Source organism: Vidua chalybeata, chromosome 1 (assembly GCF_026979565.1).
Source record: "Vidua chalybeata isolate OUT-0048 chromosome 1, bVidCha1 merged haplotype, whole genome shotgun sequence".
NCBI classification, from domain to species: Eukaryota; Metazoa; Chordata; class Aves; order Passeriformes; family Viduidae; genus Vidua; species Vidua chalybeata.
This window is the reverse complement of record NC_071530.1, coordinates 241,687-266,792: the sequence shown is the minus strand read 5'-3', so window position 1 is coordinate 266,792 and position 25,106 is coordinate 241,687. Positions and strand designations below refer to the sequence as shown.

Here is a 25,106-nt window from a genome sequence, read left to right as displayed (position 1 = left end):
TAACAACTAGACTTCAGTTGATTAGTCTTTAGTTAAACCTGCAAGGACCAAGCAACTAAATCAGAATCCAAAATTCCTACATTATTGAGTCTTATTATTAGACAATTCAAGGTGAAGCAAAACACCACACCTGAGCCAGTGTGTTTGTAAGAACACACGCTGGTGTTCCATAGATCTATGTTCTGTCTCTAACAATGATCTTCAGAACACTTTCAAGTTGTGTCTGTCACTATCTGCAACAGAGGCACCCATGGCCTGTTCTGTGACTCACTGGAGATGCAGAGTTCAGTCTGGCTGAGCAGAGGTGCCCCAGGTGTGAGGATGGACCCTGCTCAGTGCCTCCACAACTCAGTGCTCACCACTTCACATCTCTCAAGTTCTGGCCACAGCTTTGGTTGTACTGAGGAACCGAGCATTTAGCAGGAAGGGCTGATCTCACTCAAAGCTCAGGACTTGCTGACTCACCCCAGCACAACCCAACTACCATGGCTCACAAAACAAGACAAGATTGTTTTTCTCTCTTTATTGACTGATGGATTCTCAGGCAGATCGTTAATTACACTGTTAAATAATAGTTAAAAACAAACCAAGGCCAGAGGAGTTGGAAGTGAAGTATCTAAACTGAAGCAGAAATTGGGAAGGAAAAGGCAGGAGAAGCTGGCCTGGGGTCTCCACTTGTGTATCACTGCAGCTTGGACACCCCAATGGCCACTGTCATGACCCCAAGCCAGCAGATTCCAAGGCCTGGCTCAGATGGGACATTGTCTAAATAAGGAAACAGTTGCCCATATGCAGCCGAATCAAAAGAGAACAGCTCTGTCCAAACATGGAGGTGCAAGGCAAGTCAAGGGGAAGCAGTATTGCAGCAATCCTAGAACGCAGCCAGAGGGAGCAGCAGCTCCGCTCCCGCTGGTGCCGGTGGGGAGGCGAGTGGCGTGGCCACCGCCAGCCCCACGGAGAAACGGGCTGGGGGCTCCTCAGCTCACACGTTGTGGGTCCGTTTGGTGAGCTGTGGGTCCTCATCCACCAGCTTTGACTTGAGATGCTCCTTGTAGGCAAGGATGTCCCCTTGCCACTTGGTGATTGTCTGCTTCTCACAGACCCAGATCTCCTGTGCGACCTGAGACCAAACACACGAGGAGGAGGAAGAGGAGAGAGGTTTGCAGTACAAATTTTTACAATCTTACCAAAATTATAAAGTTAATTAAAAATTACTCTCTGAAGTCTGGCAAGAAAAGTTTGATAACTTTCATGTTTAGACTACCAAAGTATCCACAGGGAAACATCTTCCCTGGTGTTTTCCCGCATAATTTGTATAAGATTTTAGAACTGAAAGTCCTAGGTCCCTGTATATTTCTGGTTTTGTTCATGGACGAAGATGAAAAGCCTTTCTTGCTAAATTGGTAATTGAAACAGAAGTAGCTCCTGACCTGAACTACTTGGATCTATCACAGTGAAAAATAAAATCATACCTGAACTTGCAGCCAAAGCTATAGTGGATAGATCAGCACTTCAGATTTGTGGTGGTTTTTACTTTATTTCAAGTACCTAAAGTCTTCCTGGGCCAGCTCAGCAATTGTTTATCATGAACACAGTAAGGAAATGGCGATTTTTTTTCACTCATCCTATCTTTTTGGGATGAGTAAGAGCCAGTCAGTTGAAAACACCTTGTTTTAATGACTTAAAATGTTAGAAAGGTGCTCTGACAAAACTCGTAACTGTCCTTACCTGTTGGATGAGTCTGAAGTCATGGCTGACAAGCATCATTCCTCCCTCGAACTCATTGATAGCATCTGCCAGTGCATCTATGGTTTCTATGTCCAGGTGGTTGGTGGGCTCGTCCAGGAAGAGCATGTGAGGGTTCTGCCAGGCCAGCCAGGCAAAGCACACACGGCACTTCTGCCCATCAGAGAGGTTCCTGATGGGGCTCACCTGCCCAACACACACATGGCTTGCAGGTCTGCAGTGACCTGACAACCTGCCACCCTGACCCAAACCACTTGGGTCTCATCTTGGGCTCCCACAGCTCCATGACACAAGAAGACAAATGTTCAGTTAGCCTTATACCTACACCAACCTTCTCCCACCCAGGGAAGAAGGGAATTCCAGGGGTTTCTGAGGGACTTCACATAGCAAGGCCCAGCTTGTACTAAAGGCGTGTAAGGACAGTTAATTTGTCTGACTGGTATTCACTGACACAAATCAAACTACTCTCAACTTCTGCAGTGATAAATGGGCAAAACCAACGTAAAAATCAACGCTGAACTGTAGCAATGTGGACAACTGTCACACACAGGATGTGTCATGTACAGGAGCATGTCATGCTTGGACTCGGAGCACCACAGGTGAGCCCACTCTCTTGTCTGAACCAAGTGGACCCTACAAGCAACAGAGAATCTTCTAGCACTTCTGTCTGGTATTCATCTCAGAAATAAGAGAGAAGCAAAATTGTTCAAATTATAATTAAAACATGCTCAGGTCTAGCACTATACCAGAACTTGCTTTCTTTTCACCCGGAGTCTGAGGGAGTCACCCCTTCTAACCCACACACTGTTGTGATCCAAAAGAAGTTCCCATGAGCCGTGAGTTATTTTTTTCTCCAATTTCAAAGGCAGAGATGGAAAAAGCATTTTGATGCTGTGGTGTGGCATGCTGCATACTGTATCACACTGTCAGGTATCAGCAGAGTAACAGAAAACACAAAACCTCTACTCCCCTAATGAACAAAAAGCAAACCTCAACAGCTCATACTCACCTGCTGCTTCCCTGTCAAACCATATCTGCCAATGATTTTCCTCATCTCCTCCTTCTCCTTGATCTCTGGGTAGCATTTCAGCATGTACTCCAATGGTGAGAGGTCTAAGTCCAACTGCTCTTGCAAGTGCTGACAGAGAAGAAAAGTCAGCTTCAGGCTGTGCAGGCCAACCACTTCATGGCCCTAAGCACTACCCCCCTTGCACACCTCTGGTACCAGGTGAGCGGCAGAGCGCATGAGCCAATAATCCCACCTGCAGGATAGCCTCTGTGCCAAACTATTAGGGAATAATTTCCATTTCAGGAACAGGAGTGCTGCTTCAGAACAGGAGGCTTGTTCACCACCAAACACAAGGCAACCTGTCGTAGCAGGTGGGAGATTGAACAGGAAGGACCACAGCCAGCCTCTTTGCAGGGTAAGAACGTGAGCTGGAGCCTATTCCATGGAACAGCTCCTTCCCCCATCTCCCGACACAGAAAGGCAGCACTGGGAGAGAGGCCTTAGAAGCAGAACTAGAGGGGCAAGGTTCCTCATTCCTGACAGCTTTTTCCTCAGCATTCCCTGTCCCTGGGGGCTGCTGTAGGGAGTACCTGGTGGTATCTACCGATCTTCACATGCGAGTGCTTGCGAATCATCCCATCTGTGGGCAGCAGCTAGAAGGAGAAGATAAAAGCATTTCACCAGGAAATCTCTCCTCTTGTAGTATGCCAGAAATACAGAATCCAGCCATCTCCAGTCTGGCACAGGGGAGACAGTCTGAACAGGTAATATGAGAGAAAAAGCCCTATGTTTCAACAAGACCACAGGACTTGTAAGGCCTGATCGGGGTGTTCTGGCAAACAAGTGCACTTTGTTGAAGACTATCCCAAAAGTAAAGGCCCAGAGCAGGGTAGACAATGCATGGAGCAAACCTCTCCTGTGAGCAGTTTCAGCAGTGTTGACTTTCCAGCTCCATTGGGTCCAACAAGAGCTACACGAGTATCCAGGTCAATCCCAAACTCCAGGTTATTATAGATCCATGGCTGCCAACCACAAAAAACACATTATGCCTTTTCAGTACTCTCCAGAACCTCCCCGCTGCACCTGTAACGCTCTGTCACCAGCAGGCCCAGCATTAGCACTGCCAAGAACTTTGCTCCATTAGTCACACACTGCAGCCCCCTCAGGAAGCTCAGCCAAAAGTCTCCCACTCCCAAACAAGGCAGGAATAATACAGGTAATCTCTGTATGCATACTCCCATACTCACCCCATCCTTGGTGTATCTGAAGCTGACATTCTGCACCATGATGACAGGAGGGGGAATTTTCCCACAGGACGGAAAGTAGAATGATAAAGTCTGTTAACACAGAATATCCACCTGTGAGACACCCAGATCACGGACAGCCCAGTCATTCCGGTATAATCATGCCTCACTACCAACATCAGCTGTAGACCAAGGCACCAGATTGTGGCTTTTTATAAGCCCTTCTTGCAAGTCACTCAGATTTATTCTGATGAGCTGCCTGCAAGCTCATCTGCTGGCTAACAAATCCCTTTTTCTTTCCCTTTGAAACAAATGTGGGTTTGTACTCTTTACACAAGTAGAAGCTGCACTGAGCATCCTCTCCTATCTCCTATGAGCCCTAGGCATTCCTTTCTGATTTCTGTATCTGCAAAGTAGCCTTACTGGTAAGACAACTCCACTCCCCTCCCCTAGAAAATTCCTCCTTCTCATTGTTCAGCATTACTCCATGCTGAGTGCAGGGATACTTGGCATCAAGGAGGGGTATCTTGTTCTTGCTATCAGCTCTGTCAGCCATTCCTGCTGTCTGCTGAAGACCCTTCTACTCCTGTAGTCCATGCTTCAAATACAGATCTCTAGATGCAATCCCATATCTGATCCTACCTTATCATTCACAACTCTCTCTGTCAAGCCAGAAGCCATCATTTTTTGAAGGGTCTTCTCCTTGCTCTGAGCTTGCCTGGCCAGCTTCGCACTACCATGGCCAAATCGTGCAATGTAATTCTGCAAAAAGAGTTAGCCAAAAGCCACAGTGGTAAGGCTGACAAAAGGCAGGGATGCCCACTCAAAGGGTAGGGGGGTCCTCATGCAGCTAGGCAGGTACCTTCATATGAGCGATCTGATCTTGCTCCCAGTGGAATCGCTTCATTTGATTTTCTTCTAGTTCTAAGCGAGTCTTTACATACTGATCATAATTTCCCTGGAAAGAGAGCATGGAACATCAGATGTGGCCAGAGAACAGCCCCTATTTCTGCTCTCTGGTCACATGGGGCTCTGTCTACTCACCGTGTAGTACTTAAGTTTGCGGTTGTGCATGTGGATGATGTTGGTGCAGACGCCATTCAGGAAGTCCTGGGAGTGGGATATCAGCACAAGAATCCGCTTGAACCTGTGGCACCATGTAAGTTATTAGAGACTAAATTAGAAAAAGAAATCCTGTTCGTTAGCCCTGATGGTGACAAAGGCTTTATATGCATGCTCTGGGAAATCGGCAGTAAAGCAGCTACAACCAACTGCAGTGAGCAAATCCTGCCAAAAGTTTTCACTTTAGTAAAACACCCTGCACCATTACATAGTCTTTGCCTGTTATCACAGAAAGCCTAGAGCTGGTTGCCTTTGAGGCAAGTGACTTGTGTCACTGATGCAGCTGACTCCACTGGCATCACATTTCTAAGAAGTTTCAACCTTTGCTGCTTACTTTCCCCTCAGTAGACTCCCATCCATACGCAAATTGCATCTGGCTCTGCTCCAAATCCGTACAATGAGGGGTTAAAGCGTCCCAAAAAGAGGTTCAAAGTTCTTTTCTAAAGCACCTCACTTCTAAAGCGAGGATGCAAAAGGTTCAACTGACAGAGCTGATGGGAAAACCTCTGCAAAGGCAAAGCCCTTCTCATAATACAGTTCTTTTAATGCATACCCCATAACCTGAGCTTCCTAACTGTTCCTAAGCTTTCTGCCTTACACCTTAACATTTTACCTTGCTATGAAAACCAGGCACCTCACACACTAGCAAAAGATGAAACCAATACACTCAGATACTACATCTCTGTGAAAACAGAGAAATGGTGGGGAGGCAGCTCATACTACCAGTGCAGTACATAATGCTGGTACACAGGCTGCAAAGGCCTGCTCCTTGCTTTCAAGGAAGCACCTTTAACCTGGGAGTACAAACCAGCATTTCTCATTTCTTCAGTGCCAGGGAGACAGGGAATTGAATTGAATTCTTTACCCTTGCATCAAAGAATCTCACATAGCAGCAAGCAGAAGGTGGCACTGGTACTGCAACACAGTTTTGCACCCACAAGAACTATACAGTTACTTCTGCAGAACTTGCTTATGTGCTGACAAGATGCTCATGCTCACATGCTGAAAAGCAGAAAAGCACAACCCACAGAAGCAGCAAACTCCTCCATGCTTACGTTTTCAGCTCTTCCTCCAACCACACACAGGCATCCAGGTCAAGGTGGTTTGTGGGCTCATCGAGCAGCAGCATGAAAGGCCGAATGAAGAGTGCTCTGCAAGGACAGGGGAGATGACAGCAAAGGGTAAGTGTAGGTAACCCAAAGCCTCCCAACCCTGCTCTGAGTTCTCAGAACTGTCTGTGACTCTGCAGTCACGAGCAGGCACGCATTCTCACAGGAGGCAGGCGGCACTATTCCACTCACCTGGCAAGGGCCACCCTCATTCGCCAGCCACCACTGAAGTCCTTCAGCTTCTTCCTCTGCATGGCTGGTGTGAACCCCAAGCCGTGAAGGATACGTGAGGCTCGTGCTTCTGCCTTATCAGCATCCAGCTCCTCCAGGCGTTCATATAACTCCAAGAGTTTCTCACACTCCGCTGAAAGAGAGCCTGCCGGTCAGCACCTCTGCCCACAAAGGGCTCTCAGCTGCACCGCTGCACAGCTGGGAAACCTCACAGTCCCTCTGCTTTATTCCTATTTAGCTCCCTCCATATCCAAGCCTGAGACACTTCTAAAGATGCCGCATGGAATAATTAATCCAAAGAAGTGTCATCCGTGCCCATTAGTACAGGGCAGCTGGGGGAAACGGGTACCACAACATGTGAAAACTTCCCCAAGGAGCCTAGATTTCCTTTGGTAGGGAAGGAAATGGAGGAAATGTCCCCTGGGACTCTGAGAAGCTTTACCATCTTCATGAGCTAAACGTTCCGCTTCTCGTTCCAACATGGCCCTCTCTGTATCCACCTCCATCACACACTGCAGAGGGGTCTTGTCACTGGGAGGCATCTCTCGGGTCAGGTGATAGATGTCAATGTGCTCTGGGATAGGCACTTCTCGCTTCCCAATAGCTGACAAAAGCATGGATTTCCCTGTGTGCAGATAATCACAATTAATTGCTGGATTCAGTGAGATACAACATCACAGTGAAACTGATGAGATACAGTCAGATCCCACTGTGATTCCTTCCCTTTCCAATCTCAGAAAATCCTGGGGAATTTTTTTCCCAAGAGGCCAGAAGAACTGGAGGCACAGCAGAGCCCACTGCCTCGGTAGGACAGGCCGCCCTCCTAGCTAAGGCTCACCACCCCAAGGACAGGACTGAGACATGAAGAAGCTTTTTGGAAACCACTGCACTTCATCCCTTGCCCAGATTTGGGAAACTTTATCTCTGTTGTTGTTTCTGCTGTCTAACCAGGTCTGACAGCTGGTATCAGGATCCCAGATTCCGAAGACTTCTAACACAGAGGAAAGTAATGCACTCATCCCTAAACAACCTGGGTTTTCCTGAAACTTAAACCAGACGGTCACTCCTACTAGCACCTCTCTAATCACACCCATATTCTGCATCTCTCAATGTAGCATCACTTTCTCCAGGGACTGTACAGTTGTTTTCCTAGTCAGGCCAAACCACACGTTTTCTACTTCTCCATACAGTACAAGTTCTTTGACCAACACCATCAGCATTGGGTTTGCTGGCTCTACTAAGCTAATCAGGCAAACAGGAATCAGGCAGATTAACGATCCCAGACTCACCCAACACTCCACAGAAACAAGATCAAAAACACAGTCCAAATCTAGAATGTAATCTCAGACTTCTATCAGCAATCCTAGTAATTCCCCTCCTGGCTGGAGATACAGGAGAACAGAAACGGCTGGGTCCCAGCCATGTCTGTCTAACAGCCCTCCTTTTGGTTTCCAGCACTTCCCACCTGCACCTGCCCAGCTTCTCAGCAGAGACACCTTTACTGAGTTCCAAGGAGCCATGTTGCTTCCCCTCAGCTTACCAATCCCATTGAGTCCAATCAGGCCATAGCGTCTCCCAGAGTTCAGCTCCAGTTTGGTGTCACTCAGCAGCTCCTGACCATGAAAGGTCAGTGAGAGGTTGATGATATGCACATCAGTGCTGTTGGGGTGGGAGGCCAGCACTCCTGTCACGGCTCGGGCAGCAGCTTTCTTTAACTCAAAATCCTCCAGCTCCTTTGTAAGAGCATCCACCTCTATATGTAAAGAAGACCAGAAGTGTTACTGATTTACAAACACAAGGGAAGCCATAAGCCCCTGCATCAAAAAGCCTAGGACCACAAAAACAACTCCCATTTCTATGGAAGAGCTGAGGAGACCAGGATGCAATGACACTCAGCTTTTCAGCTTAGCAGGAGGATATATATGGTCTAGTAGGAGCTTCCACCAGCTAAATATCTAAATGTCATCTAAACAAAGCAGGACCATCAGAACTAAGTGAGCAGCCACAACAGTGAGCCGTTTTCTGAATGTGATGGGACTAACCATCCCTTGCAGGAAAAACTAGACTAGGAATAGAGCATACAAAGTATTGCCTGCAAGTGTAAGAAAAGACTTGGCCAGAAAATGAATTGGCTAGAAAATAAACAAAGGGAAAGCTGAGAATAGAGAAGCAGCAGCAGCAGCATTGAAACAGACCCTACTAATTTTCTGAGGAGCTACAATAGCCATCTGCGTGTTCCGTCTTCCTTTCCTCCTACAGTACAAGAAAATCATAGAATCAGAGAATCCTAAAATGGTTTGGCTTACATCTTCCAGACCATTTCATTCCAAACGTGCTGCCATGTGTAGGGACACCTTTCACTAGAGCAGGTTGCTCCAAGCCCCGTCCAAGCTGGCCTTGGACACTTCTACAAATGGGGCACCCACAGCTTCTCTGGGCTGCCTGTGCCAGAGTCACTGCCATCCTTCCTGTCATGCTGACCTTCTGTCACAGGCCAACTTCACTCCTCAGTGAGAGATGCTGCCCTTTGAAGCAGCCAATGGCACTGGGGATCCTGGCAGGCAGACCTGATATCTGATTGTGCCAGTACAGAATGACACCCTGGTTGTCAGCATCCAGCACTCCTAGCAAAATCACTCACTCTGCAAAATCACTATTAACACCATGGCAAATGTGCCTTAGCCGAGGAGTAAAAAATGTCACTAGCACTGGTACAGGACCCCTCTGGGCAATGCCACAGGTCAGTGACAACAGAGAATGAAACAGGTGAGCAAAAATGAGTAAGGGAATGTTACCCCGATACATAAATAGCTCAGCAAGAAATATGCCGGTATTGACACAGAATCACATGATCTCCTGAGCTGGAAGGGACCCACATCACACTCGATCATCTTGTCCAAGTCCCGCACACTTGGATCATCGAGTCCAAGTCCCGGCCCTGCAGAGACACCCCAGCCATGCCATCCCGTACCCGAGAGCGCTGTCCAAAGGCTCCCGAGCTCCGGCAGGGCCGGGGCCGGTCCCGGAGGAGCCCGCTCGGTGCCCGCCCCTCCCGAGACCCGGCCGGAGCGGGGCCGCCCGCGCTGCACCAATAGGGAGGCGGTATGCAAATGAACCCGGCGGAGGCCGGCGATTGGCCGGCTCGGGCCGGGCTGCCTCCGCCGCGGCGGCCCCGGCGCGCGCCAGCGGCTCGCACCGCGCCGGGGTCTCCCGGAGCCCCGAACCGCGCCGGGACCCTCCCGGAGCCACAACCGCGCCGGGACCCTCCCGGAGCCCCGAACCGCGCCGGGACCCTCCCGGAGCCACAACCGCGCCGGGACCCTCCCGGAGCCCCGAACCGCGCCGGGACCCTCCCGGAGCCCCGAACCGCGCCGGGACCCGCGGCCGTTGCGGCCCTGCCGTCCCCCGGGCTCCGTGCCACGCACCGACTGCCTCTTGGCACAGCGCACCGCGGGCTGAGCCTGAAGGAACCTCGCGGGCTGCCCGGTAACCTAAAGGAAGGCCCAAAAATAAACTCTCTTTAAGCGTTACCAGCCCTATTTCCTTTAGGACCAACAGCTCCCTGTGGCAAAACCTTTCTCTTTAACAGGCACAAAACCTCTTTTAGAGGCAGGCTCTTAGTTTCTGCAAACCAGCTACGTCTCAGCGAAACAGGTGAGCAGAGAGTCATAGCAAATAGCAGTAAGAGAATTAATTCAGACGCTACAGTGGTTTCTGCAGCAGGAAAGAAAACTACAAACGAAACGAAAACCCAAGAAAACCCAAACAGGTCCGGGCATCAAGTAGCAGCAGATAGGGACAGTGTCTGAGAGAGGGGAAAACACCATTAGCCCCCTCCACCTTCACACTGCCATGCCTCAAGCGAGGGCCAGTGGGCATCCTTCACACTTGTGGCCCGTGCGGAGCCCCCGGGCCCGCGGGTGTCCTGCTGCCCCAGGGCAGAGCGGTCCCGACGGCAGCTACTGCAGCCGCCCGGTTCCGCGCAGCCCATGCCCGAGGTGCTTCATCAGAACATCAACGTCGCGGCTCGGCACCCCAGGACACAGCCGAGCGCACACGGTCCGCCGGGAACGGCGCCGGCCAGGCCCCCCGCGGGGCAGACACAGGACCGGCCAGCTTCTCACCTGGCAGCACCGTCCCGTTGGCCTCCGGGGGCCGGACTTCCTGCGGCTCCGTCCCGGCATCACCGTTCTCGTCCGCGACCCGGCGCGGCCGCTGCCGGGCCTTGGCCGCCTCTTTCTTCTTGGCCGCCTTCTTCTTGGCCAGGTCGGAAGGCATGGCGCGGGTGGGAGCTACGCCAGAGGGGGCGACAGGCGCCGTTAGGCCGCGCCGATCCGGCCCGGCCCGGGTCGCCCCGCCTCTGCTCCCCGGCCCGGAGCACACGGCGCCCCCGGCTCCTGATGAGGGTTCCCGCCCGCCTGCCGGGCTGCCCGCGCCGCGCCGCCCACCCCGGCCCGGCCCGGCCCTGCCCCGCTGCTCCCCACGCTCAGCTCCCCGGGCCCGCCCGCACCGGCCGCTCGCGCTTTCCTTCTGTCGCAACAGCCCCGCCGCGACCGCGTGCGAGCGCCCCGCCCCCTCGGCGCACCGGCCAATCGTAGCGCGGACCGTCACCGGCGCCGGGCGGTGCGCGGGCAGTCCGCACGGCCGCCGCGCCTCCCGGCATGCCGCGCGCCGGCCCGGCCCCGCCCCCGCAGGTTACCATAGAGGCGAAGGCGGCGCGGGCCAGAGCGGCCGCCGGGCACCACGCGGCGGAAGCGGAAGCGCGCGGGGCGATGTGGCAGGTGAGGTGGCAGCGGCGGAGCGCGGCCGGGCTGGAGCCGCCGTCACTCCCCGCGCCCCTGTCTCGGAACTCCGGCCCGCCCTCCGTCCTGTCACCGGCCTGCGGGTAAGAGAGCCCTGGGGCCGCCGTCCCGCGGGACCGCTGCCGCCCGAGCGCCCCGCGCCCGCCATGTCCTGCGGCTGCTCCGAGAGCCCGGCCTGGCCGTAGCTGCCGCGATGCGCCTGGGCGCGGTCCTGAGCGCGCTGCGGCCCGCGCTGCCTCTCCTGCTCGGGCTGTCCCTGGGTTGCAGCCTGAGCCTCCTGCGCGCTTCCTGGAGCCACGGCGCGGCTGAGGAGCGCTGCCTGGCACCGGGCCCGCCCGCCCGTGGGGCTCCGCCCGAGGCAGCGGAGGGGAGGCCGGGCCCGGGCCACGAGGACTTCAGGCCTCGGATTGTGCCGTATTACAGAGACCCCAACAAGCCTTACAAAAAAGTGCTCAGGTAAGGCATGTTTTTTCTGGCCTGGATTTTCTTCAAGCAAAATATTCTCATGGGAAGTTTTGAATCTTCGTGTAAGTGAACAGGTTCGAGGTGAAGTTTACTGTTTGAAATAACTTGTGTAGTAAGAGTGTGGTGCACCAAGGCAACGGCCAAGATTGTTGCCTTAAGGGCTGCAAGAGATGTGTTCAGGAAATTAACCTGAGGGAAAAAAAAGGTAGCAAAATTGCCCAAGAAGAATGAGACTATTTCTTCTCAGTACAGGGAGGGTGATTCTGCCCTGCTCAGGTGAGACCCCACCTGCAATGCAGCATCCAGCCCTGGGGTCCCCAACTCTAAAAGGACATCAACTTGTTGGAGTGAGTCTAGAGGAAGCCACCAAGATGATTAGAGGGGTGAAGGAAAGGCTGAGAGAATTTGAATTGTTCAGTCTGGAGAAAAGAAGCTTCACAGTGTTCTAGCTGCAGCCTTACAGTACTGCAAAGGGAGCAGCCAAGAAGGATGGAGAGACTGTTTAACAAAGACATGGAGTGACAGGACAAGGCAGGGTGACTTCAAACTGAAGGGCAGTAGGTTTAGATTAGATATTAGGAAGAAAGTCTTTCCTGTGAGGATGGCAAAGCACTGGCACAGGTTACCCAGAGAAGTTGTGGCTGTCCCATCCCTGGCAGTGTCCTAGGCTGGGTTGGACAGGGCTTGGAGCACCCTGGTCTAGTGGAAGATGTCTGTGCCTGTGGCAGGATGTTGGAACTAGATGACGTTAAAGGTCTTTTCTGCCCCAAACCATTCTGAGATCTGGGAGCTGTTTTGTTACTCATGTTTAATAGAACATGTTAAATTATTCTTCAAAACTTGTTTTAACTGGTCTACTTGTTAGGGAAATTCTGGTCAACTAATCGTAGTGTATGTGTTAAGGAAATTTTCCTGCCTGACCATCCAGGAGCCACTCTGGGTGCCACACTGTGCCCGCCCTGGGCCGCGCCTGCCCTAGGCTGTCCTTGCTGGGACCGAGGCTCCTTTGCAGCTCTGGTGACCCAAGAGGTGCCTTGCTCAGCTCCTTCCACACACCACGCTCATACTGCCAGACAAGTTTCCTTGGCCCCAGGTTTCCTGTAGCAGAGTCTCTTTGGTTTCTCTTAGTATTTCACTTATGGTGTAGCAATATCATAACAGCTCAGGGTGGTGCCTCTGCAGAGGGACCCTGAACAAAGGGACCCCTGGACTTTTGTACCCTCACAGTCTGTCTGTTCTCTTCATATGTTTCCTCATGTGCCCCTTGGTGCAGTGGTGGTTTTTGGTCTGGAGTCTCCTCATTGTTCACTGGGTCCTGCCGGGCTTTGTGCCTTTTGTGTGGCCAAAGACCACCACCCATTGCTGGTTCATGGCCTGGGTCTTCAGTGATCTCCCAGCACCCAGGGCCCCGTGTGCAGCTGGTGTACTCCAGCACCCCTCAGCCACCAGCACTAGAGACTCCTTAATAATAATTCCTGTGTTTTTGTTGAGCATACCTGCTAAGCTGCACCGTGTACTAAGCTTCAAGTGGTTAGCTCTGTGGTATTTTAATTTTAATTGCAGTGGCACAGTTTTCTAGCTCAAATAGATAATGTGAGATTGTAGCGACCTTGAAAGAAGCAAGTGTTTTTACAAAATGGGATTTTCACTAGTGAGTCTTCTCTTAAACCTCTATGACTAGGCTTGACTTTTTCACCCTGGGTAGATTCCAGCATTTAATGATTTGTCCCAGGTTACCATAATTCTTTGATTTTTTTTTTCTCCTCCAGCTGTTTGTCATGTAGGTATGTACTTCCTTTACAGAACTCGCTACATTCAGACAGAATTGGGATTCCATGAGAGACTGTTTGTGGCTGTGCTGACCTCCAAGGCCACATTGAACACATTGGCAGTGGCAGTGAACAAGACAGTGGCCCACCACTTCCCACGCCTGCTGTACTTCACCGGGCTGCGCAGTGCCAAGGTGCCCCATGGCATGGTGCTGGTGGCCCACGGCGACGAGAGGCCCATTTGGCTCATGTATGAGACCATGAACTATATCCATCAACATTTTGGTTCTGACTATGACTGGTTCTACATCATGCAGGATGACACCTATGCCCAAGCTGAGCAGGTCAAGGCTCTGGTGACACACCTGAGTATTAACCAAGATGTGTACCTGGGCCGAGCAGAGGAGTTCATCGGGGGAGATGAGCAGGCCCGTTACTGTCACGGGGGCTTTGGCTACCTGCTATCCCGTAGCCTCTTGCTTAAGCTCCACCCACACCTGGACAGCTGCCGCAATGAGATCCTCAGTGTGCGCCCAGATGAGTGGCTAGGTCGTTGCATCATTGATTTCCTTGGCATCACTTGTGTTTCCCAGCTCCAGGTACTACCTCCCTGCTCAGGTTTTGTGTTAGCTGAGCCTGACAAAGCCCAGAATCTGATTCATTCTCTACTGCATAGCCAAGTGGCTTTTTTTGTGAGCTGCTGCTGTGAGTTGCAGAGGAAGGAAGGGCTCTGTGCTATGGCAGCATTGGCGGGGGGGCCCAGAATCACAGCTGGTATGTTGAGGGAGAGAGCACACACGGGATTTAATTTTCAGCCTTACTAGCAGGGCTGATTCACAGGTTTTTGAGGGCACGATAAAGGGTATGTTGGTACTGAGGAGCAAGTGGGAATGCAGTGCAGGGTGGGAAGTACAACTTACCACATTTTTTTTCTGGAAACTGCACTCAGTATGGAAAGTACACACAGACGTGTGTGTGGGGTGAGGAAACGCTCCTCTGTGAACTCAAGTTCCATGCCAGTCTTTCTGGCTTTTGTCTGCTTCAGGGCCAGCATTATCACACTTATGAATTAGCCAAGAATACTGAACTGGAGAAGGAGGAAGAAGAGGATTTCCAAGCAGCTCTTGCGGTTCACCCTGTTTCTGACATGACCCTGATGTACCGGCTGCACAAGCAGTTCAGCAGGATCCAGCTGGACAGAGTCTATCAGGAGATCCAGGACCTCCAGGTATGTGGTGAGGGCTACCTGAAAAAACTCCTTGACCAAACAGAGGATTTCCTTCATTTTCAGCACACTGGAGGAAGATCATTGCTTCTGTTTGTGGGCAACTGTCAATCAGACACAGGCTATAGTCCCTTGTCTCAGAAACAGAACTTCTGATACCAGGTTACCCAAAACTCCTGGTGTGACACTACCCATGTACAGTTGTAGGGGTTGAGGTGGGCCTGGGGAGGAGCTGGCCTAGATCTTTGAGAACATAGTGGCAATCAGTTTATGTTCTCTCTTTGCACAGATGCAGATCAGGAACCTGACAGCACTGACCCCTGCAGGTGAGGCGGGTGTGACCTGGCCTGTGGGCATTAATGCCCCGTTCCTTCCAAAGTCTCGTTTTGAGGTGATCAGCTGGGACTACTTCACGGAACAGCACCTGTTCTCCTGTCCTGACGGCTCCCCAAAGTGTGAGCTCTCTGGAGCCAGTAAGGCAGATGTTAGTGAAATCATTGAGTCTGCGGTGGAGCAGCTGAACCGTCTCTATCAGCCCCTGCTCCGCTTCAGCAAGCGGCAGCTGCTGAATGGCTACCGGCGCTTCGACCCCACGCGGGGCATGGAATACACCCTGGACCTGCTCCTGGAGGCTGCCACTCAGAAGGGTCACAGTCACGTTTTGGCCAAGCGAGTGAGCTTGGTCCGACCCTTAAGTAAGGTGGAAATTATTCCCATGCCATATGTGACAGAGGCCACACGGGTGCAAATGGTGCTTCCCTTGACAGTGCAGGACCTGGATTTTGTAGCAAACTTCCTGGATATGTTTGCTATGAACACACTGGACACACATGATAATGCCTTGCTGACTTTGCTTTTTATCTACCATCCCTACGATGCCCAGAGAGTTGGTCAGGTGGATGTTTTTGCTGGAGTCAAAGCCATGGTAGGAGAGCTAGAGAAACGCTATGCAGAAGTTAAAATCCCATGGATTAGTGTTAAAACAGAGGTGCCATCGCAAGTAAAGCTCATGGATATAGTCTCAAAGAAGCACCCTGTGGACACACTGTTTTTCTTGGCCAGCGTCTGGACAGAAATCAACATGGAGTTTCTGAACCGCTGCCGCATGAATACCATCAGCAATTGGCAAGTCTTTTTCCCTGTGCATTTCCAGGAGTTCAACCCTGCGCTGGTGTACCGTGGTGATCAGACAGCATCCTCCAGCACTGACTTCCTGAGAGATGGGCATTTTGACAGACATTCCTTTGCTGAGGCCTGCTTTTATAATTCTGACTACATGACAGCACGTACCAAGCTCGCAGCTGATATCCTGGACCGAGATGAGGTGCTGGAGAGCATGGAGGTATTTGATGTCTTCCTCCACTATTCTGGCCTGCACCTGTTCAGGGCTGTGGAGCCAGGGCTAGTGCAGAAATACACACTGAGAAGCTGCAATCCCCGGCTCAGCGAGGAACTGTACCACCGCTGTGTGCTCAGTAACTTGGAAGGACTTGCATCCCGCTCACATTTAGCCATGGCCCTCTTTGAGCAGGAACAGGCCAACAGCACTTGAGAGATGAGAAACTTCAAGAGCTTCTCAGCACCTTAACACTCGTCACTTTCCATCCCCTTCTCAGCCTTGCCATGGGTGAAGGGTATGTGAGGTCAGGGGAGGAGGAAGACTCTCTCAGACCCTGAGGCACATGGGCTATGGAATGAGGCTGTTTCAGTAGAGGGGTTTGGTTTATTTTGGGGTTTTTTTAAATAAATTAAATTTTCTTTCCAGGCAGAGTAATGTTGTCACTTGTAAACTGTGCAGCCTCTGGGATGAGGGAGGTAAACGCCCTCCTATATTTATGCGTTTCACTTTTTCAAGAGGCATAAACACAGCTTGTCTGGGTTAGTTGGACAAAGCTACTCAACCACTTTCACTTTGATGGTTTTGGCTCTTCCAGAGCTGCAGAGTGGTTCCAGTTTAAATATCTTGGGGATGGAGACTCACAGCAGTAGAGTGGATAGTAACATTTACATTTCTGCTGTTTAAATGAAATTTTTTTGCATTTTAATTTGTGCCCATTGTTTCTCTCAGCATCACTGGACGCCACTGAGCAGCAGCTGTTTGTCTTCCTTACACTTTCCCATTACTGACACACACACAGGTGAGACTGCCCTAAGCCTGTTCTCCAGACAAAACAGTCCCAGTTCCCATTACTTAATGTTTCCACGTCCATTTACTGGACTAACTCCAGTATGTCCATGTCTGTCTTGTATTGGGAAGCCCAGACTGGACAGAATCACAGAACGATGAGGTTGGAAGAGACCTCCAAGATCATCAAGTCCAACCTATGCCCTAACACCTCGACTATAACACCAAGTGCCACGTCCAGTCTCTTTTTAAACACATCCAGAGATGGTGATTCTACCACCTCTCTGGGAAGACAATTCCAGTACTTTATTATTCTTTCGGTGAAATTTTTTTTCCTAATATCCAACCTGTACCTCCCCTGACGTAGCTTGAGACTGTCCTCTTGTTCTGTCAGTTGCTGCCCAGTGGAAGAGACTGACCCCCACCTGTCTACAACCTCCCTTCAGGAAGTTGTAGAGAGCAATAAGGTCACCTCTAAGCCTCCTTTTCTCCAGGACACAGCACTCCTGGCATGTCCCATTTGTGCTGAGGAGGCAGGTCATTGTCCTTGACCTGCTGGTCGCAGTCCTGCTGCTGTGGCCCAGGATGCTGTTGGCCACCTTTGTTCCATGGGAATGCTGCTGGCTTATGTTTAGCTTGGTATCCACCAGGACCCCACTAATCCTTTTGCTTTTTCAGCTTTCCAGCATCATTTCTCCAGCCAGCATCCCAGAAATCAAAGCCCCAATGTGAGCTTGTGAATTTATGTGATAAGCCAGCAAGTGTGACTGACCCTGTTCATCACTGCAGGGTCACTGCTGACGGAGAGAGGTTGTACTTGCTACACTCATCTCATGAGGTGAGCGAGGTGAAGGTCTGGTGTGGGCAACAAAAGAGATGCTGAAAAATTAGAAAGGCTTAAAAGAAGGATTCAAAGTCAGCAACATTGGTTCAAATTGGATAGAAATTTCGGATTTTGTTATTTAACAAGTAAGGCATGTCTCAGTTACATTTACATGGGAAGATCACAGATTTCTGCAGTGCTTTATGTGGATGTGTGTTTGTTGCTAAGTGAATGAAGCAGAGCAATGCAGACTCCCCAGGCAGGTGCAAAGGAGAGCCCTTTATTGGAAAAAACAGGCCTTTTAAAGTAGCTAGGCTGTTAGCAGTTACATTCCATTTTAGCATAGCGAATGTAATTCAGCTAACCAGCATTCACCACAATGTGAGCACGTAATGGTTATATAACTTGTTTTTCTACCTCCAGTTCAGATGAGTCACTTTCCCATAGTCCTCTTCTACTTAGCCAAAGTAGCAGGCCTGAGCCATGATTTTACAAGGTTAACAATGCCCTTATTTTGCAAAGTTTTTCCTATATGCAACATCTAAGCACACATTCACAGAATGAGGACAACAGCAATTACCTGGGAAACCTTTTATTATTATGAGAGTCGTTCTGCATGAGGAGGTCCTGATCAATTACAATCCAGGTAGGAAAGAGACTCGGGCTGTGTAGGGTGCTATTTAAAATATGTGTTAGACCAAACACAAAAGAATAGTGTGCATCATCTCATATCCTTTAGATGTGGAGAACCCCAAGTGGGCCTCTGATCCACACCCAGCATGCCCTGCAGACCCCACCTGCAGTGGTGGTTCTCCCTTTTTTGCAGTTAGAGCCGTTATAAGAAAACAACTCTGTTCCTCATTTCTGCTGTCACACAGAAAGGATGCTTGCGTGAGAATTTTTTGCCTCGCTGTTAGACAAAAGCCAGACTATATGAGTGGCAGAATGGCTGGGCATGACCCAGAGCTGCCCACGGGCATTTCTGTATGATGAGCTGGCTGAGACTGCCTGGTGGGCAAGGGGTTTGCGCTGCAAAACCAGGTCGGACTTTGCCCTGTGAGCAGCACAGGCCTGTGTGTGCTCATGTTAATGTCTCCTTGGAATGCAGCGACTGCCAGGTGGGATCATGTGCCACGGCAGAGACGGACAGAGTGAAAACTCCAGTGCTGCTCACCTTGGGGATGGTGTACTGGTCTTGAATGCAAAAGAGATTCTGGTGCCTGAAAAATAACTTCCCGGTGTCAGTGAGGATACAGAGCTTGTAATTGCAAGTTTCAGTACAGTGTAATATCCAAGGAGAATTCCTTGGATCATTGTTCTACGTAACACATCTGGAAGGACTGGCAGTGGACACTGGGTGCTGTAAGAAACCAAGCAAGCAGCAGATTTTCTGCACAGGGACACAGAGGGTGTCATGCCACTAAGCTGAGCATTAACGTGGGAGAGATACAGGAATTGGTTGTCAGGAATTGCTGACTGAGAGCTGTAGGGGATGTGACAGGTGGGGATGTCTGGGATGTAAAACAAGCTGCTAAAGGAAAGGATTTGAAAAGACATAGGGCAAGCAAGAATCATTAGTGAGTCCTCATTAGAGAAGAAAGAATAATGGGAAACAGGATAGTGAGATTTGATGGATGTAACCCAAAAGCCAGGAATGTTGTTGCCAACTTGTTGTTGGCAAGTCCCTGCCTGTGTTCAGGGTATGTCAGATGATGATGCAACACTACACAGAACTTAAAATTCTTAAGAGCATCTTGTATCTTGGGAGAAAGCTGAGGGAAGCTGGAAGCTGATTCTTCTATTTTTTTACAATCCAGCTCTGTGGGAAAGGAAAGGCAGGAAATACTGCCAGCAAACTGCCCAATCCATAAGCTGGGGATTCTGGTCTTTATCTGAGGGAGAGTTCTCCAGCCAGTGTTGTTTGACACTTAATTGATTATTTGGAAGCAAATATAAGATCGCTACAAATAAAACCAGCAGATATATAAAAATATGCAAAAAAAGTCATGAAGAGAGGATAATAGTGAAGAAGAGTAAGGCCCTTCATATAGACTTTTGTCTTAGAACACTCAAATGCAAACTTACGTGCTTGGGGAAGATGTTGTATCACTCCTCCAGAGAGGACTGCATGTTAAAAAAAGGCAAGTCTGCAAAGAAACTGACTGTATTAAAGTGCAAGCAGCTTAATTTTTCTTGGACCACTGTTTCAGACACTAATATCCAGGCTCTGTCCCAGCCCTGTAAAGTATAGATTTAAGACATGATATAACAGATCTTTACAGGTAGACAGTCTGGGGGAAACAGAAATCAATTGCTGTTGATGTGAGACAGCAAGAAGGGCCCTGGTGGCATAGCACACAGCCTATTTTTAAGGCTTCTAGGGAACAGAGAAAAGAAGAACATTTGAAGATCACAAAACTTACCTGAAGATTGTAAGAAGTATTTTACAGTGTGAGATGCAGAACTCTTGTAGTTGTAAGACAAGGGGTAATGACTTTAAACTGGATTTAACAGTTTTAAACTAAAAGAGGATAGATGCAGACTAGATGAGAGACCATTTTTAAAATGAGGCTGGAAAGCACTGGCACAGGTTGCCCAAAGAACCTCATCCGTGGAGGTCTCCAAGGCGAGGTTGAACGGGACTTGGAGTGACCTTATTATGAGTTGGAAATGTCCCTGTCCATGGCGGGGTGGGACTAGATGGCCTTTAAAAGTCCCTCCCAACCCAAACCTTCCTATGTTTCTATGAACTCTTAGAAGGTCGTGAGTGATCTGATTAGGGTGTGTGAGTACATGTACAAAGTGAAAACACTGGATACTAAAACAGCTTTTAGTTGTCCAGGGGTAAGGCATGACTGCAGCAGATTTAATTCCAAAGGAAAACAGGCACATGCTTTCAGTGCTGCAAGTGAGTAGCTAGTGGAATTACAGTGGTAACTTCTCCTGCGTGCTACAATTTACTTGGTTTGTGTAACAGAAGTCATTGGAGACAAGTGTGAAATTACTTGTCAAATGTAAGTGGGTAGAGTAAGTCCTTCATGGCCTTAAATTTCATGACTGTCACTATACAGTGGATGAAATTTGCAAAAGAGAAATCTATCAAAGGCTGTTAAAACACAAAGCCAAAACCTCTGGTACAGCAGGTCTCTGAATTACAAATCTGTAAGTGTTATGAGAGCTGCCAGGGAAGGAGCACTCTTCATCTACCCTGTTTAGTGTTTTTTTTTCTAGGCAGTGTTGCCCACTGTCGGGGAGAGGGTAGATCAGTCAGGTGTGCTTATGATTTGACTCTGTGCCACCGTTTTTGTCTCTTGTGCTAAAAAAGACTAGATCTTTTTCAAGGATGCACTTTATTTCAGCCAGAAATGATGAACTATGTGAGGATCATGATACCAAGTCTGTATACTACAGTGGGGTCATGTACTGGCCAGGAAGACAAATTACCATGACTGTTGGGTATGATCTTATAGCCCTGAAGAAATGCACACTCTTATCTGATGTCTCTGCTTTCCCCAACATGCACTGGGTGTGTTTACTTTTGTGTATACTTCACCTTCTTTGGGTCCACAACAATGGATGTTTTTCTTCCTTGTCTTCAGTTGTGAAGGTAATTTCATCCATTGCATGTTTTAGACTGGCTGATATATCCTGTTGGAATAATCTGTTGATCCTAGAGAAGGATGTGTAGTGTATGTTACAAACAAAAGAAGCTTCGGTCCCAGCTGCATTTTTAACTTCAAGAAACAGGTAAAAATAGACTCTCCACCTTTTTCATCTGTGACAGAGCTGCTACTCTATCCCAAATTAACAAGTATACTTAAAAAACAAACAAAAAACCAACCCAAAAAAAAAACCCCAGATGCTGTGAACTCGGGTATTTTATCTAATCATAGTGTCCAGTCTTCTCCAAGACCAGAATATAAATGATGTGCCTCTGCCATGTGACCTAGACCAGTAGCCCATCTCCCTTGGGGGATCTCCCAGGGTGGCCTCCCCTCCCTGGGGCAGACCTGACCAGCAGTTCAGGTCTGTCTGGGCATGTTCTCCACTCAGTCACAGCTCACAAGCTGCTTCACCCCAAAGGGCTGCAGAGCCAATTCCCAGCACACTGGAGAGTGCAACCCAGGTCTTGCAGATGGTCTAAACTGTTTCACAGAAGTTCTGGAGTTGCTGTTGGTCAGATGAGCAGAGAGAGGGCAGGATGCTCTCATTAACAGGTGCACATTTCCCCAGCTACAGCAAGGTATTGCTCAGCATACTCCTCCATTCTCAACTCCAGCACAAAGAGTTCTTAGGAGCTTGCTGTCTTCTCGTTGTCTTGGAGCATTGCCTTGTCACACATCCATTGTGAAATATTCTGTACAGCACTGCAGAGCATGTGCAGGTGCCAGCTGCCAGCTTGGTCTCAAGCCAGGAGTTGTGGCCTGAACCCCACTATACCAGATGCTTTCATGCCCCACTGTCCCAGGGCTCACTCCCTAGACCTGTACTTCAGTCACCCTCTCCCATTACGAACTCTTTCTGGATGTGCTAGGCACTTACCTTATCTTCTCAGCATGCATGCTGAACCGTTGCCCATGGGTTCTCAAAGGGGGCAATTTTCTGGTGACAGGTCCCACAGAAGCTCATTTTCCACTTGCAACAGTGTTTTGCTGGTACAAATAACTGTAGGAAATAAGCTTGAAAATGTGACACAGAAAATATGGTGAAAAAGCCAAAAGGATGTGCACAACTTAAATCCACCTTGTGATCTTTACAATATTTTACTTCATCTTTTAGACTTGCACTGATTTTGAGCATGTGAGGCTGTCAGGTTTGCTTGGCTCCTTGCAGGTGGAGCTCAGTCCTTTCACTCCTTCCTCACAGCTCCTTGGAGCATTACTACGAAGTATTCATTGTCAGTGCTCGTTCTGTCCGAACTTCCCTCATCCCCATGGACTGCAGGGCTTTGGTAGGTCACACTGAAGGTTTCTTCTAATTGCTCTGTCAAAGTGCATGTCACACAGATCACCCCCGGGGTGTTTAAGAAGCAATTTTCCTGTTACAATTGACACCGAACCGCAGACCTGTAGCCCGCCAGGCCCGGTACCCTCATCTTGACCCTCCCGGGAGTCACCAGCTCCTTAACACCAGGCAAAGCGTGCGGAGAGCGGATCGCAGCTCTGGGCGGGTTCTGAGTTTGAAGGATTGCACGTGCCTCAGAGCTCCCCTGGCCTCTTTGCTCTCTCATCCTGCTACTACCGTCCCCATCGCCACTGGAATTCTCATTGCCTCCCGATGAGCCCCGCTCGGTGCCGGGCGGTGCTGGGCCCCAGCCAGGCGCGGGCCGGGCCGGGCCGGGCGGGGCGGGGGCTCTGCGGCGGGCCCCGCGGCCCGGGGGTGATGCAGAGCGGGGCCGGCAGGCGGCGCTGGGGAGCGCGCGGAGGCTGCGGCGGCGCCGGGAGCGCTGCGAGAGCGCCGGGGCTGCGGCGGCGGGGGCGGCAGGGGGCGGCGGTGAGTGCGGGGCGCGGAGTGCGGGGCTGGGGGCTGCGGTAGAAAGGGGGCTCCGGCGGTGTGCGGGGCACTGGTGGGGAGAGAAGGGGGTGGTTGTGGTGGCGGAAGCAGGGGCGGCGGGGCTGGGGACCCTGGCGGCGGCGGCGGCGGACATAAAGCCAGTCCGCGTCTCTCTCGAGGTCCGTCGAGGCGGCGGAGCCAAAGCAGCCCGTGGGGCTGGGAGGGCGTGGGCGCCGCACCCACCTGTCCCCGGGAGGAGCTCCGCGCCGCGCCGCCCCCGCGGGGCTGGGAGCGGGGCAGGGGCCGCGGCTGCACCGCCCTCCCGCCGCAGCGGCGCGGCCGAGGCCGGGCTCCCGGTGCGGGACCCTGTCCCCCGGCGCGGCGGGCGAGATGCACTTTACAGACGGCCCCTGGCCGCTCTCCGCAGCGCCGCGCAGGCGCTCCGCGCGCGGACGGCCGCGGCGGGAGCGGAGCATGGACGGGACGGTGAGCGCCGCGCGGCCCCCCCGCCCCGGCCGCTCTCCGGCCCGGCCCTGCCCCGGGCATCTGCCAGGCGCCGGCGGTACCCAGGGCCGGGCACGGACCCCGGGCAACGCCGTTGCTGCTCCCGCCCGAGCGCTGCTAGCAGGGCTCGCCCGGTGAGTAACCTGGTGGAGTCCGGGCGGACCCCTGCGCCGCCGGTACCGCCCGGCGGTGCCGCCTTCCTCCGCTGCCGCTCCCTCGTGGAGCCGCGCCTGGAGCACCCTGGCGGCTGCTGCGCCGCGCTCTCTGATCTGCCCCGCGGACTCGGCTTTAGGCGGTGCAGCGCCCGCCTGACCCCGCCGGGTGTCCCAGCGCGGGCCCCGCTCCTCTGCCGAGCCCCGGCGGCTTTGCTGCCTTGCAGGAACTCGGCTCGCTCGGAGAGCCAGGCAGAAAGGGGGAGCCCAGTGCTCATTTACTGCTCCCGAATGTGGGCTGCAGGCCCCCTCGGGAGAGTCTCCTTTAGCAGGGACTGACTTTACCGAGGGAGACACCATCACTCTTCTGGATTTGCCCATCCTGCCCTGACATGGTCCATGCATCCTCTGGAGAGGAGGGTCCTCCTCTTAACACCCTGTCCCTGGAGATGCCCCAGCGCTGCCCTGCATCTAACTGACTGCTGTCTCTGGTGCTCCGGGAACCACCAGCCTTCACACAGGAGATGGCAGCTTTTGAGAGAGAGTATTTGACTTGCTGCCTCTAAGATGCCTCTCAGTTCTGTCTTCAGAGGGAGATAACATACAGTCCAAGATACTCTCTCAGGACTAGCAGATCCGTGCCTGTGAGAGACTGATGCTCTGCATGGCCTTCTGGAATATCTCCTGACTTCCCACACATGCAAACCATCTCACTTTGGCACCAGGAGTTTGCTGCTGGAGATCGCTGCTCTTTCCCTCCTTCCTGTTCCCTGAAGCCTGAACTCTTCTCCCCTCCCTCCACCACCATGGCCTGTGGAGGATCCCTGTGTGCAAGTTGCTGCTGGGAGAAACTGAAGTAGAATTGAAATGGGGGACTGAGGAGCAAGCAATGTCATTCACCAGTTAGCATGATCTGGGAGAGTGTGCACTATCCTTGCCTGGTGCTGTCAGCACTGCCCTTCTTGGAGAGACTGACTTCACCCTACCACCCATTCAAGGAAGTCCTGCAGCTTCTGAAAATAACCAGTTCTTTGGTGTTGTCTCAGGAGCAATCAACAATCTGCTGTTTTCCATGGGGACGCCACCAATCAAACAAGCTGAGCTCGTCTTCCCTTGTGGAATTCCCTGACCTCTCTGTGAGGAGGAACTTGCAGCTTGGCCTTGCCCCTAAGGCAGGGTGAGGATACTCAGCCTTTGCTCTCCTCCTTTTCCTCAACGCTGCAGTAATGTTCCTTTCTGTACCTCGTGCACTCTCCCTTCTCACTTGCGCTGCCTCCACTCCAGTGT

General features: G+C 51.2%; 3 protein-coding genes across 7 annotated transcripts in view; 2 read left to right on the top strand and 1 right to left on the bottom strand.

Annotated features, from left to right (window-relative positions):
• Window positions 1-508: 508 nt before the first annotated feature.
• ABCF2 (ATP binding cassette subfamily F member 2) lies at window positions 509-11,023 on the bottom strand. Of its 2 annotated transcripts, XM_053938511.1 has the most exons (15): window positions 10,972-11,023; window positions 10,586-10,753; window positions 8,002-8,214; window positions 6,904-7,086; window positions 6,423-6,594; window positions 6,177-6,272; window positions 5,044-5,146; window positions 4,862-4,957; window positions 4,642-4,761; window positions 4,003-4,092; window positions 3,667-3,777; window positions 3,346-3,408; window positions 2,756-2,884; window positions 1,729-1,932; window positions 509-1,120 (listed from the first exon to the last, which is right to left on the bottom strand). In XM_053938511.1, the coding sequence occupies exons 2-15, from the start codon at window positions 10,737-10,739 to the stop codon at window positions 983-985; spliced, it is 1,872 nt and encodes a 623-aa protein (XP_053794486.1). In that variant the 5' UTR covers window positions 10,740-10,753; window positions 10,972-11,023; the 3' UTR covers window positions 509-982. The 2 variants fall into 2 exon arrangements, with proteins under 2 accessions (XP_053794486.1, XP_053794477.1); XM_053938502.1 differs by lacking the exon at window positions 10,972-11,023 and having other exon boundaries at window positions 10,586-10,889.
• Window positions 11,024-11,252: 229 nt separating this feature from the next.
• Window positions 11,253-16,492, top strand: CHPF2 (chondroitin polymerizing factor 2). 2 transcript variants are annotated; one of them, XM_053938489.1, is made up of 4 exons: window positions 11,253-11,719; window positions 13,532-14,096; window positions 14,543-14,725; window positions 15,012-16,492. In XM_053938489.1, exons 1-4 carry the CDS (start codon window positions 11,457-11,459, stop codon window positions 16,272-16,274), a joined length of 2,274 nt encoding a protein of 757 aa, XP_053794464.1. In that variant the 5' UTR covers window positions 11,253-11,456; the 3' UTR covers window positions 16,275-16,492. The 2 variants fall into 2 exon arrangements, with proteins under 2 accessions (XP_053794464.1, XP_053794457.1); XM_053938482.1 differs by having other exon boundaries at window positions 11,646-11,719; window positions 13,498-14,096.
• Window positions 16,493-16,787: 295 nt separating this feature from the next.
• The window catches only part of SMARCD3 (SWI/SNF related, matrix associated, actin dependent regulator of chromatin, subfamily d, member 3), an 85,202-nt gene continuing 76,883 nt past the window's right edge, over window positions 16,788-25,106 (top strand). Inside the window, exons 1-2 of one of the 3 annotated variants that reach the window (XM_053941323.1) lie at window positions 16,788-16,860; window positions 17,526-17,685. The gene's annotated coding sequence lies outside the window, so the exon portion shown is untranslated. Of the gene's footprint in view, window positions 16,861-17,525; window positions 17,686-23,136; window positions 23,164-24,172; window positions 24,997-25,106 lie in introns of those variants that run through there. The other 2 variants (XM_053941329.1, XM_053941316.1) reach the window with 2 other exon arrangements.

Excerpts from the sequence above, each read along its gene's own strand:
- ABCF2 (XM_053938511.1), bottom strand. The coding sequence starts at position 10,739 with ATGCCTTCCGACCTGGCCAAGAAGAAGGCGGCCAAGAAGAAAGAGGCG. Across the intron at positions 6,273-6,422 it reads ATGAGGGTGGCCCTTGCCAG|AGCACTCTTCATTCGGCCTT; the intron begins GTGAGTGGAATA and ends CTGTCCTTGCAG. Across the intron at positions 2,885-3,345 it reads AGATCGGTAGATACCACCAG|CACTTGCAAGAGCAGTTGGA; the intron begins GTACTCCCTACA and ends CTTCTCTGTCAG.
- CHPF2 (XM_053938489.1), top strand. The coding sequence starts at position 11,457 with ATGCGCCTGGGCGCGGTCCTGAGCGCGCTGCGGCCCGCGCTGCCTCTC. Across the intron at positions 14,097-14,542 it reads CTTGTGTTTCCCAGCTCCAG|GGCCAGCATTATCACACTTA; the intron begins GTACTACCTCCC and ends TGTCTGCTTCAG. Across the intron at positions 14,726-15,011 it reads AGGAGATCCAGGACCTCCAG|ATGCAGATCAGGAACCTGAC; the intron begins GTATGTGGTGAG and ends CTCTTTGCACAG.